Source organism: Phoca vitulina, unplaced genomic scaffold (genome assembly GCF_004348235.1).
Source record: "Phoca vitulina isolate PV1807 unplaced genomic scaffold, GSC_HSeal_1.0 scaffold51, whole genome shotgun sequence".
Classification (NCBI taxonomy): Eukaryota; Metazoa; Chordata; class Mammalia; order Carnivora; family Phocidae; genus Phoca; species Phoca vitulina.
Window position 1 is genome coordinate 10,589,577 of NW_022589754.1, and position 19,570 is coordinate 10,609,146.

General features: G+C 40.7%; 1 protein-coding gene across 3 annotated transcripts in view; it reads right to left on the bottom strand.

Annotated features, from left to right (window-relative positions):
- Window positions 1-285: 285 nt before the first annotated feature.
- The window catches only part of UPRT (uracil phosphoribosyltransferase homolog), a 28,843-nt gene continuing 9,558 nt past the window's right edge, over window positions 286-19,570 (bottom strand). Inside the window, exons 2-7 of one of the 3 annotated variants that reach the window (XM_032387900.1) lie at window positions 12,455-12,497; window positions 8,586-8,655; window positions 7,011-7,073; window positions 4,967-5,128; window positions 3,779-3,877; window positions 286-1,817 (exon numbers count right to left, since the gene is read on the bottom strand). In XM_032387900.1, the coding sequence (XP_032243791.1) occupies window positions 1,711-1,817; window positions 3,779-3,877; window positions 4,967-5,128; window positions 7,011-7,073; window positions 8,586-8,655; window positions 12,455-12,475 (522 nt within the window). In that variant the 5' untranslated portion in view covers window positions 12,476-12,497 and the 3' untranslated portion in view covers window positions 286-1,710. The remainder of the gene's footprint in view (window positions 1,818-3,778; window positions 3,878-4,966; window positions 5,129-7,010; window positions 7,074-8,585; window positions 8,656-12,454; window positions 12,498-19,570) is intronic. The other 2 variants (XM_032387898.1, XM_032387899.1) reach the window with 2 other exon arrangements.

Here is a 19,570-nt window from a genome sequence, read left to right on the forward strand (position 1 = left end):
GTAAACCAGGAAAAAGACTCTTTTTTTTAGGAAACAGACTCTTAGAGAACAAACTGATGGTTACCAGAGGGGACATGGGGTGGGGGCATGGGTTAAATAGACGATGGGGATTAAGGAGGGCACTTGTTGTGATGAGCACTGGGTGTTGAATCCCAACATTCTACAACTGAAACTAATATCACACTGTATGTTAAGTAACATACAGTGAATTTAAATAAAAACTAAAAAAAAAAATTTAAATAAAGGGAAAATACAGTGAAGTCTTTCTAGCATTCCTAGGCTCTATATGGAAAATGCATTCCATTGTACACGACCTTTTCCTTCCTACCCCCTAATCTTTGCTGACTTTCATCAGCTTTGGTTCTAAGACACTGCCTGCTGCTTTTTCTGGATTTTTTGGACCAGAGGCCCACAACAGCTGCCTCTGGGGCTGTGAGAGTATAATTATTCAAGTCATCAGCCAGAACCACTGTTAAAATGTTTAATATCAATGCAAAATGAGATCAGGGTTTCACAAACAAGTTTCAGAACACAAACACTGATTTCTACAGCAGTTTATCTTCCTTTCAGAGGTCTAAATAGGAACACACATAAATCTTAAGGATTTAAAAAATATCATGGTATTTTTAACTTTAATACATCTACAGGTGACAAGTACGCAAAAGAACTCATTCCCAAATTGAATGGAATATCCAAATTTAAAATGTAGCAATTTCATTTACTCATGGGCCATGAAACTCAGCAAGAAACCGCTCTTTCCATTCTTTCCCCCATACCTCAGAAAAATCACCACAGATTCCTCTCTAGGGCATCGATGGCATTAACAGTACTGAGCCTTGTCAGCATCCACATATCCCTGGTTCAATCTATCTACGTAAATTAATGTTACAGTTCCGTTGTCGGAAATGCTCACCAGCTTCTTCACTGCAGTGTACTTGGCAAGGCACCTACCAACAATGCACAGGATGGGAAGTGAGCCATGAAAAATATAATGGCTTGACTAAAGAGCTAGCCATATATCCTGGGTCTGCTAACTGAGTGAGGATATTAATGGAAATGTACAATTTCAGGACACATTCTTTTTTCACCCTCCCCAAGTTACCGGCATGTACAGTACTAGGAAGTAAAGAGTAGAAGAAGGTGCCAACAGCCATATATACGAACTCTCCCTAGAACTAAAAGCAAACTAAACAAAATGTAAACTACAGTGGGCCAAAGACCGGACTCCCATTTGGGCTTTATTTGTGGCTGCAAACAACATCCAAACTGAGAGGTTCAAAAATCAGCAAACAGTTTTGGGGCACCTGGGTGGCTCAGTCGGTCAAGCACCTGACTCTTGATCTCAGCGCAGGTCTTGATCTCAGGGTTGTGAGTTCAAGCCCCGCACTAGGCTCCATGCTGGGTGTGGAGCCTACCTAAAAAAATATTAGGTAGCAGTTTCAGTGCACCGAGGGATCATCGACTTGCAGAAGAACATTATTAAAATATTTTCTAAGAGTTGTGTGTGCTTCCCTGTTGAATTTGGTGCCGACGGTTAAGAAATAATCAAATAAACTAAATAAATCTCAAATATTTCCTTTTTACTGTACCCACTTCCAAGTTACAAAACGTAATTTCCTCTGCCATTCCTCAAGTGAATTAGTAAAACAAGTAGAAACTCAGAACATTAACTATAATAGTACACAAGATCATTAATTTTCCTTTGGTAACTCAGTCTGTCCCAAAGTATTTCTGTCCAAAATGTGTAGGTGCGACAGGATGAACTTCAGTAGTTAAAATTGTGATCTCTGGAAACTCCTGAATGATTGATTTGGCACCTTCAAAAAATAAAAGGAGAATTACTGTTATGGCATGACTTTTTGGTAACGTTAGCTGGAATTCAGAAATTTTATAATCATTGGGTATAATACAGACAGAAGACAGAAAGCAATGACCTTTAAATACCTAGTCAGACTGGATTACTCTCCGAGTTTATATGTCTGATATCTGAAAAGCTTTGACAATCATCACACTATGACTCCACTCATTCACTAATAAATTCTTAGAATCAAATTGTTATATATCCAAGACTTTAAAAATACATTCAGTTACAGCAACTTTCTCCCTGAAGAGTCTTTGTTTTGTTTCATTTTAAAGGCAGCTGGAACAGAGAGACTACAATCCCTTCCAGAAACAGGATCATATATAAGATGATGGCTTCTCAACTGGAACACTGTGAAACAAGTGTAAAAACTCCTTTGGATGTCAGAGTGAGCTAGCTTTTAGAACTTAGGACTCTAGCTTTGGGGGTTGCAGGGAAAGGGACGAGCTAGGACCCTCGCCAAACTAAAAAACCATAGCAATGCTGCCACAAAATAAGATTTGTTCATCTACAATGTCAAAGAATAGTACACCACTCTAATGTACACTCTTAGAACTAAGAGTTAACTTTTCTACTTCCAAAGGCAGGAAACCCAGTCATTATTTGGTTATCTCAATGTTTACAGTGCCACCTCTGCTATATATAAACAGATGACCAAGCAAATTGCCCATTGTCACCATCAACATTTGAACTGCAGGCGAATTTTTATTATGAAACAACAAAATAAACAATGGCCTACGGAAAGCAGCCCTCCCAACTGGAGACCCTGTAGCCCCTTCAAGGTTGGCTGAGACTGGGAACCTTTGGAAATGAGGAAACACCCTAAGCATAAGCCACATATTTCTCTTTCTTTTCAGTTAGGAAACAAATACAAAGTCATTGTCAAACATTTGGAAAATACCAAAAAAAAAAGCTTAAAAAAATAAAATGAATTGCTTAGAGTCCCAGCATCCTATGAGAGCCACCATTAATATAGTATGTATTTTAAAATGAAAATTGAAATAGTATCGTGCATCTGTCTAATCTCTCATGCTAAGGAAAGACTTATTAGGTTCTATGTTAAATCCAAGTCTGATTTTGGTAGTCATAATAGTCATAATTTGCATTAGTCGCCTCTAAAGTTGGTGATAACATTTTACGTTATTTTAATGCTGTTATTTTTTAACATGCTTTTTTATGTTTACATGTAGGTTTTTCGATGTTATTAAATATTTTTCAAAAACATGATTTAACAGTTACATAATATTACATCCTTTGAATGTATATTTATTTAACCATTTCTTGTTGTAAGTCGTTTATATACTTTCAAATTTTTTCTCATACTACAAATAACTCTGCAGTGAATACCCTAAGGGCTAAATTTCTACATGCGTGTATGATTATTTTCTTAGGACACTTTCACAATTGTCCTAGATTGTATGGCCAAACACTGGGGCCTTACATTAGGTTTACCTTCCCGAGGAAATGGAGAACACACAGTTCTACCCTTTATGCCCTCTGAGCAGAGGCAGAACTTAGAAAACAACCGCTCTTTGCTTCACGCTGCGAAGTTTATGCAGCAAGACCACAGGGCTAACCAGAGCCTCAAGTTTCTTGCTGTTTGGGAGCAGGTCTCAGGCTCAGGTGAGCAGTCAGGAGAAACAGGGACATTGTAGCCATGTGCAGGCTCTACCCAAACAGGGATACCAGGAAAACAATTACAATCCCCTTCAAAGAGGTTAGTTCATACTTTTCCATTTGAATTTGAACATGAGAATGGTATAAAAATACTTTATCACTAAGCTTAGAGATGATAAACTACCAAAATTCGATTTAGATTTAATGTGGAAGAAGCAATTTTCTTCACAATGAGAGTCTGGATAGATACACACTGACCCAACCCATGCTCATCTGGAGCCCCAGTCATGCTGAACTCACCACGTGGAGTAGAGAACAGACTGAGTAGGATGATAACACTGGGTTGAACTCCGTGTTCTATAAGGACCTTTACAGCTTCAATTACAGTATTTCCAGTGCCTGAAATCAAATGACAACCAAATGCATTAGCAACTGTAACATTTATCTCAAAACGGCTTTGAAGTTTCTTTGAAGTAAAGGCAGTTTGACACTAGGCAAAGCTCCATTTGAAGGTGCCTGTTCTTTATCAATGACGTTCTCTTTTCTTTTTTTTAGAGATTTTGTTTATTTATCTCTTTATTTATCCGAGAGAGAGAGAGAGAAACAGAGAGAGACAGGAGCCTGATGCTGGGCTCGATCTCATGACCCTGAGATCATGACCTGAGCCAGAACCAAGAGTCGGACACTTAACTGACTGAGCCACCCAGGCGCCCCATCCATATTATTTTCAATAATGGACATGACACACACACTTTTCAGTTTTCAAATTCACATCAAACCCCAAATTCATTGAGTATTTGAGATATCAAATTTGACACCCACCCTCCACCACAGACCCTGGGAGACAATACCGTGTGGGATCTGAATAAGCTTATAACACAGAACAGAAAAAAATATTACTTTCAGAGAGGATAAATCCTTGAGAAATTCATTGCTATATTAATTGGGCTAGAGAAGGGACATATTTCGATATATTTTCTTTTCTTTTTTTAAAGACTTTATTTATTTATTTGACAGAGAGAGACACAGCGAGAGAGGGAACACAAGCAGGGGGAGCGGCAGGCAGAGGGAGAGGGAAAAGCAGGCTCCCCACCGAGCAGGGAGCCCGATGCGGGGCTCGATCCCAGGACTCTGGGATCGTGACCTGAGCCGAAGGCAGATACTTAACGACTGAGCCACCCAGGCACCCCTCAATATATTTTCTGTGTTCTGTATATTTTGCCTCATTAGATCCTTTGCTTCAGTGTTTTCATTCATTTTAAAACAAAAGCTCTTTGGAGCTAATAAAGCTTATTTAGACAATGTATACTCTCTTATTATACAATAAAAATTCCCCAGTGAACTGCCCAGGGCAACTCCAAATCCAACTGAGAAAAACACATTGAGAAATGGTTTTGCCTTTATGTAAGGGGTACCTAAAAGGTAGTCACCAAGTTGAACTGATTTAAACCCTAAGCAAAGTATACAAATTAAACTCCAGCCACTCACTGAGAATTGGATACATCAGAAGGACTTTTCTGCGGTAAATGTCTGGGGGGAACTTGGCATAATATACTTTGGCTCTTTGTGTCTCTTCATCACTCTGAATCAGGATCTTTCCAATTCGTATGGATCGACAGCAGTCTCGTAAACCTTGTTCCATTGCCTCACCTCGAAGAAGGAAAATTTTCAAAAGGGAAACAAAGGGTTGGGGGAGACAGAATTAAAGTCCAAAAATAGGCCAAAGCAGAGTGTGTGACTATTATTAATATAAGAAGGACACTGTCAAGATGGGAGCAATTCTTCTTAAGCTAAGAGCTTTTACTTCTGATATGCTCTTATTTTATACTTAGTGCAGGTCAATTAAACCAGATTAAGGGCTGGTCAATGAAAGTAGGATAAACTAGTTTTATTGCTGGCTTTCAAGTTGTAGAGCTGTCACGCTTCCATGAAATACAAAAAATAAAGTGTTTTGTTGGGCTGCTCCCTGAGCTTTTCCACTATCAGGACCATTTTACTCCTATTATTTTAAGGAAGCCTTTAAACCACCTCAACCTGTTATTTTCATCTGAAAAAAAAAAATACAGAAGATTTATGGAAGAATCGGGCTACAGACCAAAGTGGCATCAGGAGATAGCACTACGCCCCAGCAATGCCTCCAATCGCAGAAGTTTGCTGGCAAACAGTGAAAAAGTATATTGCTCCTTCCCTCCCCTCCTCCAAGAACCATAACCAACACTACTACTACCCCCTTGGTTTCTGAACACAGGTATTTTTTTGGGCTAAATTCCTTTAAGGAAGTGTTTGCCAAAAGGGAATCATTCTCATACCATCTTCCAGATTTTAGGCTAGATCCGAATTCTATCTGTACTGTTATTTACTTAACATTTTTCTTTAACTATTTTCACTTGCATTTATTTTAAGAGGAAAGTTTCCATCACTGGTGTAAACATAAAAACAGTTTCTAGTATATATGAAAATCAACCAATAGCTAATAAGGTTAAAAAACAATGCTGTCTATGCATTACCCCAAGGTCATCTGCTATAGACTAGGGGTGTGAGGATGCTGCTACCTTTAGGGCAGGAACTGGACTAAACTAAAAAGAAAAAATGCCCTAAAAGCCCATCTCCATTGTCTTCACCAGTTTTAAAAGGTTAAGTAACATTGTCCTGAAAATCCTTTCATTGCTTAAAAGCTACCTTCTACTAAAAAAAAGGGAGCTTAAAGCTCCTATTCTACTTAAGGTATTCAACTGCTCACAAACAGAAATTCACAGCCAGAGAAAAAGCAATGCTTATATGGGAAAAATAAATCCATTTGTCTCCAGTGCAAGTAAGTGAAGCTTCCACCGAACCTTGGATCTTGTGCAAAAATTTATTTATTTACTTAGTTGCCAAATGGAAGTAATCATCCCCATGGAACAAGTAGATATTCTAATTACAGGCATGTGATTTTGTTGCACAAAGGTGGGTTTAAAAGAGTAATCAGTTGGACTCAAACACAAATACAACATTTATAAGACCAGCAACTGGAAATACCTAGAGTCAGTAACAGTTAAGTGCTTTTGCCATATGGTCACATACACATCAAATATAAAACTAAAAACACTAAATAAGTCATTCAGTCCAGCTCCCAATAGGATAGGACTGTTCCCTACAAAAGAAATTTTAAAAATATGTATTTCTCCAGTCAGGTATTCAAAGTTCCACGGGCCTGAATTTGTGCCATATTCCATCAGTCTTCAAGCTGCCCTGTTCTCCCCAAGAGAGCACCATCTCATCCTCCTATCCTACCCTGAATCTCTCTGAAGGCTGGCTTGCCGGGGCGGGGGGGGGGGGGATAGGCCACTAGAGTAGATGCTCTGCAGTTAAAATTAGTCAAACTTAGCAACACACAGGCCATGATCCAAGGCACCGTGATAACAGACAACACAGGTGGTGAGATTTAAGTCAAGGCAGGCTGCAATTATGACAGACAAGCTCACCTCTCTCCTGGAAAAATAATTGTTTCTCTGCGTGCAAAGAGACAAGAATCACACATATGCAAACCTACCGCTTCTCATTATGCTGACCCCACAATTTCCCTTCTCAAATTTCACTCCTTCATACTTGTACCCTGTGGGGGAATAAAATCAAAGAATTTATCTCTCATTACCAGAGCAATCCACTTATTTTTAAAGTGCCTATAATTTAAAGCCAATGGGTACAGAGCAACCCTTGTCTAGACAGTGTATAACCTCTTAGGTTCCCTGTGAAAGTAATGAGAAGTCATGATTTTTCCGTTATTTCTTCAATCTTCACAAGAGACCTGCGGGGATAATTGGGAGACGCGGGCTTCAAGTAGGAACAGGACTTATGATAGCATGATATTCACACACACATTCCTCAAATTGAATGCAGAGGGAAATCATCACACTCTGAGGGCTATAAACCCCATCAATTCAAACTGGGACCTCACCGTGAGGCACAGCAGAGAGCCTCCTTCATTCCAGCCCTTTTTATGAGCTTCCATTCTGCCTTAAAAAGCAGAAGACAAAGGCTGAAGTCGTTACCAAGACATGTTCAGCCCTTGGTGTCATCCTGAATTTGGATCAATTATGATGCAACAAGCTCAGGCCCTAATTTTCATAAAGTCAACCTTTGAATAGAACAGCTTCCATTATTTACTAGAGAACATTTGGTTCTCTCGGAATTTCAAATCCCTGAAATAGGGATCTTCAGCTGTGTTCTATTAGAGTAAAACAAAGTACTCTCTCCGGATCTCATCATTTTTAGTTTTCTTTGTCTTTTTTACTTCTCATTCTTTTACCTGGAGTTTCAATGCCAAACCAACCCACCCATTTATTAATACCAGCAGCTTCCCCACAGAGGTGAAGATAAGCTGCCAGCAATTCTTAACTCTGGTCCCAATGGGCTGTCATCAAAGGCAACACTTGCATGCTAAAGAATATTTATTAACCTTGAACTTGAACTGACAAGCAAGCCATTAACAAAAAGTCATCCACATAAATTTCTTTACTAAATGGCTCTGAGTTTATTAAGTTGTTGAAAAGAACAGCTACACCTAGACTCCTTATTTTGCATACTGATTTGCTCAGGCTGCTTTTTTTTTTTTTTTTTAAGGAAACAATTTGAAGCATTTATTTATTTATTTATTTATTTATTTAAAAGATTTTTATGTATTTATTTGACAGACAGAGAGATAGCGAGAGCAGGAACACAAGCAGGGGGAGTGGGAGAGGGAGAAGCAGGCTTCCCGCTGAGCAGGGAGCCCGATGCGGGGCTCGATCCCAGGACCCTGAGATCATGACCTGAGCCGAAGGCAGACGCTTACTGACTGAGCCACCCAGGCGCCCCTGAAGCATTTATTGCAAACAAAAGTTAATATTCCTCAGACATACATACACACATACAAAAAGCTCTATAAATTAAGAACCAGGATAAAACTTCACAAGAGAACTGAAAATTAAAAAGAAGAAGAAAAAGAAGAAGAGGAGGAAGAAGAAAAAGTATTCTCAACCTCATGGTAGATAAATCACAGTAAAATGACTGCTTTTTTTTTTCCCCATTTTCCCCCTAATTCGCAGAATTTTCAGGAAGAGAATCTGAGAGTAACAGCCCTGGTTACCTGTTGGGGTGGTCACCATGCATTCTTTATATGGCAGCTGATTCAATCCCTCTTCCACAACAAGTCTGATCTAAAGAGTCAAAAGAAGAAGAAGTTGAGTACCTGCTAGGTCTAGTGTTAGCTGTTAGCTTCAGGAGCTGAACACTAGGCACAAAGTCAGTAACACAATGGGAGAGGGTTTAGCTTGTGGAGGTAGGAAGGGGGCCCCCTATCACAGGTTAGATGCAGAAATAGATCCAAAAGCTAGGCTGCTTGCTGCTAGGTATCCAACCTCGGGTAGGCGCATGATTGCCACCAAAAGGCTCAAGTATGCCTTCTGATTCTCATTCAGTTAGTCCAGCTGGTATTATGAGAGATGCGAAACTACAAGTGGCAAGAGTCATCCTTGGAAGTAATACACTTCTGGTAACTCTGAAAATAGTGCCCACTGGGAACTGCTCTGCCTTGTTCGGTACTTTGAAATTAAGTTGGATTGTTTTTAACAAAGGCTCGCCATAATGCAAATAAAACCTGAAACCTCTCAGGAGGAAATAAATGAATGGATGGGGCTGAATCAATTTCCTGAGCTTGAAGTAGGTGCCAGTAGAACGCACTGGGGCTTCTTGGCTTTAAAAAAAAAAAAAAAAGGCTCCTAACGATCTTAATGTGTGGTACAGAGGAAGGAATCCATCAGAGCTACTAGGAACAGCCTCCAAAACCCAGATATGATATTCCTATGAGCACCCAGAGCCTACTACAATTAAGGCAGTGCTGAGTCTGCAATGCACATTTTCTCTAATCAATATTACATTATTGATTAAGAATTAGGAAAAGCAGGGAGAAATACCATGCTCTGTCATCACAACACAACACCTTGCTGCCATTAAAATGATCAATGCTAAATGGGCCAGCACTTTGTCAGCGTGAAGCACCAGAGGGCCCAGGAACCTGATGAATACTGTGTATGTATGCATACTCATCTCTAGCCACCACCTTCTGTGGAGGTGAGTGTTTCTTTTCTTTTTTTTAAGATTTTATTTATTTATTTGACAGAGAGAGACACAGCGAGAGAGGGAACACAAGCAGGGGGAGTGGGAGAGGGAGAAGCAGGCTTCCCGCCGAGCAGGGAGCCCGATGCGGGGCTCGATCCCAGGACCCCAGGATCATGACCTGAGCTGAAGGCAGACGCTTAACCATCTGAGCCACCCAAGCGCCCCGAGGTGAATGTTTCTTAGGAACAAGTTGAAGGGAAGAAAAGGATCCTTTTCTTTGGATAGCCTAGATCTCCTAGTAACACCCGTCTTTTTTTTTTTTTTTTAAAGATTTATATATTTATTTGAGAGAGAGAGCATGGGTGGGGGGAGGAAGTGGGCAGAGGGAGAGGGAGAGTCTCATGCAGACTCCCCACTGAGTATGGAGCTCGACATAGGACTCTATCTCACGACCCTGAGATCACGACCTGAGCCCAAATCAAGAGTCAGGCACTTAATGGACTGAGCTACCCGGGCGCCCCTCCCAGTAACACTCTTTCTAGAGAGTCTTACCTCCTGCCCGTCTCCTGCAACTCTGGGACAGAAATTAGTATGTCCAAGCCTTACAGGAGAACATAAAACCAGCAGAAGGGTGACTAAATAGAAAGAACTCAGGATCTGAGTGCCAGGGAAGCCAATCCTGACAAATCCAGGATAGAATTAATGTCACCTATAATGGGACCCAACAGACAGTGTACTAGAAATCCTCAATACCAGAAACCTAAATAGCTCCAGTCCCTACCACAACCACAAAAGACCCTCCACACTCTCCCAGTATCAGAACCTTCAAAGCCAACTGCAGAGAATAGAGAGGTCCAAATTACCATTCCTTCATGTCAATTGTCATGGGTCCTTATTATCTGATTTGATTAAGATATAATACCTGCCCTTTCAAGCAAGCATTTTACAATAACCATGAACTTAACTCCTACCTTCTATAGACAAAAGGCAAAGAAAGCAAAAGAAAGAGGAACCATTTTCTACTAATGAACACCAACACTTCTGTTTTCTCCACAGCAGCCAATGACACAGGTTCCTTCCTCCTTGAACCCGTTCCTTTGGTTTGATAAAAGCATAAAGACAGGGGCGCCTGGGTGGCTCAGTCGTTAAGCGTCTGCCTTCGGCTCAGGTCATGATCCCAGCGTCCTGGGATCGAGCCCCGCGTCGGGCTCCCTTCTCAGCAGAGAGCCTGCTTCTCCTGCTCCCTGGGCCTGCCGCTCTCCCTGCTTGTGCTCTCAAATAATCAAATAAAATAAAATCTTAAGAAAAAAACCATAAAGACAGAATGACCTAACTATCACTCCAGGAGTGCCAAATACACTGACCTTGATGCAATCCAAGGGTTATTACTGCCCCCGGAAGCTCAAACGATTGTAAAGAGAAGTGGCCTCTGGACCAGAAACACTTAAAGCCAAAAGCACAACAGGAGCTGCCTACACTCCTTTGGAATTAGTATTTTCCCCGGGGAACATCCAAATGAAAAGTTTCACGCCTTTTCCCCCTCGCGTTCCCTTTAATAATCTATCCTCTATTCTCTGATTACACCTGTGAGGATAACAAGCCACTTTTCTTTCTTTCCCACACTAAATACTGCCAACAGCATTTCGAATGTAAACTCCATGAGATCAGGGACAATGTCTGTATTCTGTACTGCTGTTATCGCCTGCCCCTGCAACACAGCCCAGCCCAGGGCCTGACTCGAGTTCAGTATACACTTCATCAACAGATGAATACTAATAGCACAGCAGAAGATGTGTCAACCTTATTTCAAGCACTGAGCACACTTAGATGGAAACACAAGAAGGAAATGCAGTGCTTTACCTGAAAACAACCCAATTCGGCCTGAGATCCTCTCAGACCTCACTAGCTAAACTGAATTGGGCTTATCAGAAAGGATGAACACTGACCATTGACATCGATGTGGATGGAACTGGAGAGTATTATGCTGAGCGAAATAAGTCAAGCAGAGAAAGATATGTATCATATGCTTTCACTCCTATGTGTGGAATATAAGAAACAGCGCAGAGGATCATAGGGGAAGGGAGGGAAAACTGAATGGGAAGAAATCAGCGAAGTAGACAAAGCATGAGAGGCTCTGGACTCCAGGAAACAAACTGAGGGTTGCTGGAGAGGAGGTGGGTGGGGGGATGGGGTAACTGGGTGATGGGCATTAAGGAGGGCACGTGATGTGATGGCCCCTGGGTGTTATATGCAACTGATGAACTGCTGAACTCTCCATCTAAAACTAATGATGTACTATATGTTGGCTAATTGAATTTCAATTTTAAATTTTTTTTTTAATTTAAAAAAAAAGGTCTCCTTTGCAAATTTAAAAATAGATAAATAAATAAACTGATTTGGGCTTGGCCAATCCTTAACAGGAAGTCCCTGAGGGAAGTATACACAGCCCAACTTAGTATTTCACATGTGAGGATAGTACAGAAAAGGTAAAATAAGTAACCCTCCAGGTAAACTACAAGAGGGGGTATTAGTGTTTCTGTATTAAATGAATACCACAAGGGTAACTACTAGGTCTCCTTACATCTTTGGTTTTCTTTCAATGTACTTCACTTCACTGCCCTAAGATGACATCTTTAAGGATTGCCAAGATCCACTTGAGAGGTAGAAGTGCCTCAGAATTACAGAAAACGAGTTCATGGGCAATGCTTTGAGGTGAAAGGGATTGAGGCACAGCTTTAACGAACGAGTAGAAACAATACTTCAGAAGCCTGCCAGGATGATGATTACTTGGCACAATCTCTCTCACCCCCCAGGATTCTCTAGAACAAAAAAGTCACTTAGCCTACTATGATTATATCACTAGGAACAATGAAACAAAAATGGAAAGCCTCCACCTACCAAACGATCCGCAGAAAACATGAAGTCCCCTCTACTGGCTGTCCTAGAAAGAAAGTAGTATAAATTTTAGTCCAGCTTAGAGCTTTACGGGAAAATATTACTTAATACATATAGTAACAATGCTATTAAGACCTATTACATACTAAAAGCCTAAAAGCTTACATGTACAAACTATCACTGAAGCAAGATATTTTTTCACTAGGATACAGGAACTTAAATGGAATGACTTGATAAATATTATTGAAAATGCTTACTTGGTATCAACACTAGAGACAGCAATTGAAAAGATCATGCAGTCTCCCACTGAGCTGCCCAAGTCTATATTATCCAAGCGGGAGCCAAATGAAGCTCCCCCTGCAAGATGGCAACAAGCCCGCAGCTCAAGTTAAGAGAAAAACTTCCGCAGCATGAAAACCAGCTTCTTCCCATTCTCCCTCTCCATTCACCTTGATCTAAAACCCACATTACCAAGATAAGTAACCCATCTACTTTGTCTCTAATCCTTTTTGGAATGAGAATGATACAAATAAATCCTCTACTTTTGCCACTGTTTTCAAGAATGCATAACCTAACTTCCAAGACCTCTTTCTCAAAGTATTGATAATTTGTTCCTTTTGCCCGTTTTTTTGTTTGTTTGTTTTTTTTCAATTAAATACTTTATCTCCTAGATCTTTCTGCCATTTTCCTGTACATATCCTTCTGGTCAACACTTTCATATCCTGAGGTGCCCAAGTAATAATAATGCAAGGTTGCACCTACCCACCTAACGGACCCAAAAGGGGATGTTAAAAGGCTGACATTTTTTTCTGTACGTAAAAATCTAGTATTGTTCCACTCCCTTCTCCCATGTAAGTTAAATGATTTGACTGAACAGACTGATGTACAGTTTATGTACTTAAAATTCTCCATCTGCCTATCCATAGCATACCTAAAATATTCCCCCAACACAGCATCAAAATGGCAATATGCAAGCGTGTATTATCTCAGTATACCATTAGTCACTACTCCTTTTTTTCCCGAGCTGCATTTACTTTTTCTGACAGGAAAAAGCAATGAAATACCCCTGACACAAATGACATTTGGTTTCTCAGAGTAACCACAGTTCTATCATATTACAGATATTAACTCTCTAAAATATGAACCATAACTGAGCAATAGCAAGAATATAGGCTTGTATTCTTTATATATAAATATTCCCTAAACTCAGAAAACTATCCACACATACCTATACACACACACACACACACACACACACACACACACACACAGAGCCCACTTAAAACAGGCTGCGTTTAAAGAACAAACTAACGGTTGCCAGAGGGGAGGGGGATAGGGGATGGGCAAAATGGGTGAAGGTGAGTGGGAGATACAGGCTCCCAGTTATGGAATGAGTAAGTCAGGGGAATAAAAGGCACAGCATAAGGAATATAGTCCATGATCTTGTAATAGTGCTGGATGGTGACAGATGGTAGCTACGCTTGTTGGGAGCACAGCGTAACATGTAAACTTGTGGTTCCATGTATATATACTACAGTATACGTATATATAGTATATATATAAGGTTGTACACCTTATACTAATAGAACACTGTGTGTCAACTATACCCAAAAAACAATAAATTAAATAAATAAATGAAACAGACTATTTCATGTACTGTGGTTTTCAAATAAAACTACACTATTACGCTAGCACCTTTCATTTCTGGAATTCATCTTCACAATATGCTTGTCAAGGAAATAAAAGCTAGTGAACTACAATAAATACTGAAGCCTACTTTCTGTTTGCTAGACCTATACAAACAATCTAGACGGCCAGAAGAGTTTTTCAATAGGGAGGAAAAATCTGGATTTGCTTCATAAGAATTATTCAGTACTATTTCTTGGGACCACATCTGAAATATTTGTTTTTAATGTCTGAACAGTTACACACAAGCTTATTACATAGAAAAGCCACATTAGGTTAAGTGATCAGAGTCGTGCAAGTCTATTATTTTACCTGAAAATCAGACATTTTCACACCTTTCATATTCTCCCCCAAAATATCAGCCTCAGCAGATAGCTTTTCCATAATCATCACCTCCTCTACACTCCTAACAAGTACACGCCAGAACTGTCATCTCTTGATAGCTATTTGACTTCCAATTAAAGCATTTACTGCTCCAAGTCATCCCGCTACAAACAATAATTACCAACCCCGTTTCCTGTCGTCTTAGACCCACACTATTCAGGACCCATACTGTGTACTTTAAATCAATTTAGAAATTAAACTACAGTTAGAATATGGTAAGTTGACTGCATTTTTTGAAAACCACAGTGGTCTTCATTATTCACATCTAAATCCTTAACACTGTTAACACTAGAGTTTCATAAAACGGATATATACTTGTCAGATCAACAAGTTGCACATATTCTCTGAGCCCCTACTTTCCAACACTGCACTGAAGTGTTTGTTAAGAAAGGAGTTTCAGTGTAAACCCAGGTCTTATTCACTCCATACACTGTTTTTCAAATTGTAACTCTATTCACTTGTCTCAAAATCATTTTTTTAAAAAACTCTCATACTAAAAACAAGGTTCTGAAAGTCACTTTAATCATTTTCTATCTAATAACAGTCCCAAATAAAATCGAATGCAAAACTGTCACAAAGCAACAAAAACTGACACACATTCCTAGAATATTCTAAAATATAGCCAAATGATCAAATATTAAATATTTAAACAGCGATATCCAGACACTCTTAATTCAGAACTTGGAAATCTAATTAGTGTTAAACTGAGCATTTTTTTTTTAAATTGTACAACCTCCAGGGGCGCCTGGGTGGCTCAGTCGTTAAGCGTCTGCCTTTGGCTCAGGTCATTGTCCCAGGGTCCTGGGATCGAACCCCGCATCGGGCTCCCTGCTCCGCGGGAAGCCTGCTTCTCCCTCTCCCACTCCCCCTGCTTGTGTTCCCTCTCTCGCTGTCTCTGTCTCTCTGTCAAATAAATAAATAAAATCTTTGAAAAATAAATATGTAAATAAATTATGTAACCTCCGAACAGTATTAACAATGCAGACCTAATCATATCTGCGAATACACTTTTCTTGACACTCCCCTCCCCCAACAAATGTGTCACACATCTGTAGCAAGAAAATGAAAAGCCAAAGGTAGCCATTTTAAAAAATTATCTTCACAATGAAACAACAAAAGAATGAGAATCATACAGGAAGTCAAATCCTGGTTTTAATGTGGACTTGGTAAGCCTGACTCTTCCTACTCAATGCTGTCTAGAAAGCACCTTAAAATTTCTACAGAGGCAGGGTGCCTGGGTGGCCCAGTCGGTTAAGCGTCTGCCTTCAGCTCAGGTCATGATCCCAGTGTCCTGGGATCGAGTCCCACGCATGGCATCGCATTGCATCACATCACATCGGGCTCCCTGCTCAGCGGGGAGCCTGCTTCTCCTGCTCCCTCCGCTGTTTCCCCGCTTGTGCTCTCTCTCTCTCTCTCTCACTCTCTGTCAAAGAAATAAAATCTTTAAAAAGAAAATTCTAGAGGCTTCAGCAATTGTGTATATTTAAAAACATGCATGTCTCATAGCAAATGCAAACCAAGATGGAACCTCTTGAATCTCACTGGACTCTATTTACTTATCACAGAACTATGACAGAGGAATGTTTTTATAATATTAAAAAATTAAGACTTCAAGTAGAGATCCTCTCCCCTGTTCGTTCTAGTCCTTACTACTACTACTACTACTACTACTACTACTACTACTACTAGAGGAATTCTCTAGTGTGTTGGATGATGTCCTCCCCTGGGACAATTACAACTTCAATTTCTACAGCAGAAATTGCCATTTGATCACTCTCCGCTCCTTCTCTTCATTCAGAATAGACTTGACAGCTCCTCCCCTTTATTAACAAGAACGATTTTAACAACTACACATGCACACTAGGTGTACAAAGGTGTACATATAAAGCTTTTCTAAAAAGGTCTGAAAGTTACAGCAGGTACCTAATATTATTCATACATTACTCCCTTCTTTCCCACAGGTCACTATCTATTAAAAACTTCCTTGGTGCCAAGTATTAAGCACTTTTGGTGCATGATCTGATCTACTCCTCACACAACCTTAAGAGGTAGATTCCATTAAGTGATGAAAATAGTGAGGCTTACAGAGGTGAAGTACCTCACGGTACTTCCCAGCCTGAAGCTCTCCGATTCCACGTCCCTGAGTAAAGCCATTATTTATTTTGCTCTAATAAGGGAATATTTTCTAAAGGTGACAGTTTGAGATGTATTTTAATTTCTCTCCCTGCAAATCAGACTGCCATGGACATACAATGCAAAGAATGAAATAGAGTCTGGTAGACAAATAAGAAAACATCATTAAAATGCTCCTTCTGAAGAAGGAGAAGCTGCCATTGTAACATGGCTTGTAAAAAAAAAAAAAGTGAACACATACAAGAACATACCCTTTTCAAAAATTTTTACATCAAAACCTCTGACCCATAACTTAAAACAACTGAATTGAAATCAAATCCCAGTAGCACTGATTTAGGTATCATTTAAGAAACAAGGCCCAAGGAGGGAGTTAAGATGGCACAGAGGTAGGGGGACCCTAGGCTTGCCTCGTCTCTAAATCACAGCTAGATAAATACTAAAACTTTCCAAACACCCGAGAGATCAATCTGAATGGTGAGAGAACAAACTGGAGAACTAGAGAGAAAAGAAGCCACATCCTGGAGGTAGGACGTGATACAGGGAGAAAAGAATTGTGGGTGCTGTGGAGGGGAGGGAGCCTTAATCTCAGAGAGAGGAAAGAGAGAGAGAAACAGAGAGAAGGCAGCATGCAGGGAACTGCACCAGAGAGAGACTTACCCAGAGAGAGAGAGTGGTGTTCATTCCCTGGGAAAACTAGAGTGGCTGATTATTGCAAGTTTTTACAAGCATTGGAGCCCAAAGTCTGAAGGTTTAGAAGTCCGGAACACTGCTGGGTGGAGCCTGGCAGGCAGAGCGGTGCTCCTGGGGGAAAGGAGGGCAGAGGCCCCGGAGCGGCCAGTGCGCTCTGAGGATCCCGTGGGTTGCACAGGGAGAAACAGTTCCCCTTCTTGTAGGGCATTTGGGGCGGTGGAACAGCCTCTCGGGGGGCAAAAAAGCTAGCGGATGCCAATGTGAGACCCCATTTACTAGCACAGGAACATAGACACCTGCTGAGGGCAGCAAACCTTGGTGCCGGCTTTTTGCTGCACTTCACCATGAACTCCAGCCACTGTGCGATCGTGCTAACGGGCACCATCTGCAGTGTGGGGAGACCCTCCCTCAGAGGATCAGCATGGGTCCACATGCACCAGGTCCCTAAACATCGGAGTTTGGAGTTTTGAAACCCAGCCGTGTGCCTGAGATAAAAGACAGGAGTTCTGTACCGCTTGGCAGGTAGACAGCTTGGAGGCAGGGACCTGACAGACAACAGGGACACAAGAGGGGTGAATATTTGCTTTTCTGTGAGGGCTTCCTGAAGAGTGGTGGACAGGAACTCTCTGCTCCGGGGACAAGAGAGCAGAGCTATGCCATTGCCTGCCCCCCCCCCCCCCCCCCCCCATCAGCACGGACCTACTTCAGTGAGCAACACAGCGCCACCCAGTGGAGGTTGGAGCCACTTGCACAAAGCACCCTCCAGCTTCCCCTCCCCACGCCCTGCAGGTGCACCTCCACTGGGGCAAATCTACCAGAGAATCAGTGCATCAGGCCCCTCCCCCCAGAAGACAAGCACAAATCCCTCACATGCACCAAGTCTACTGATCATAGACTGCTGGAAAGCTTCAACTCTAGGGGAAACAGGATCTAGCTTTTTTTTTTTTACCTCTTCTTAATATAGCCATTACCCTCAGGAGTAGGAATATAACAGGCTTTCCTAACAACCACACACACAAAAAACAGTGACCTACAGTAAATGACAAGGTGGAGGAATTCACCCCAAAAGAAAGAACAGGAAGAAGTCATGGCCAGGGATCTATTCAATACAGATACAAGTAAGATGTCTGAACCAGAATTCAAATCAACAATTATATGGCTACTAGCTGGGCTTGAGAAAAGCATAGAAGACCAGAGAATCCCTTATTGCAGAGATAAAAGAACTAACATCTAGTAAGGCCAAAATTAAAAATACTACAACCAAGATGCAAACCTGAATGGTTGCCGTGACAATGAGGATGGACAAAGCAGAGGAACAAATCGGTGATATAGAAGATAAAAGTATGGAAAATAATGAAACTGAAAAGAAGACGGAAAGAAAAGTATTGGATCATGAATGTAGACTTAGGAAACTCAGCAACTCCATGAAGCATAGTATTTCTATCATAGGAATCCCAGAAGAAGAGAGAGAAAAAGGTTTATTTGAACAAATTATAGCTGAAAACTATCCTAATCTGGGGAAATAAACAGACACTGAAATCCAAAAAGCACAGAGAACTCCCATTAAATTCAACAAAAGCTGATGATCACCAAGACATCGTAGCCAAATTCACAAAATACACAGACAAGGAAAGAATCCTGACAGCAGTAAGGGAAAAAAACTCCTTAACCTATAAGGGAAGACAGACCAGGTTCCCAACAGATATCTCCATAAATTCTTGGCTGGCCAGAAGAAAGTGCCATGATATGTTCAATATGCTGCATGGGAAAAATATGCAGCCAAGAATATTTTATCCAGCAAGGCTGTCATTCAGAATAGGAGGACAGATAGAGAGTTTCCCAGACAGACAAAACAAAAGGAGTTCATGACCACTAAACCAGCCCTGCAAGAAATATAAAAGGGGCCTCTTTAGGTGGGGAAAAAAAAAGACCAAAAGTGACAAAGACTAGGAAGGAACAGAGAACATCACCAGAAATACCAACTTTACAGTTAATACAATGGCACTAAATTCTTTTTTTTCATTCTTTTTTTTTATTCTTATGTTATGTTAATCACCACACATTACATCATTAGTTTATGATGTAGTGTTCTATGATTCATTGTTTGTGTATAAGACCCAGTGCTCCATTCAGTACGTGCCCTCTTTAATACCCATCACCAGGCTAACCCATCCTCCCACCCCCCTCCCCTCTAGTACCCTCAGTTTGTTTTTCAGAGTCCATCAA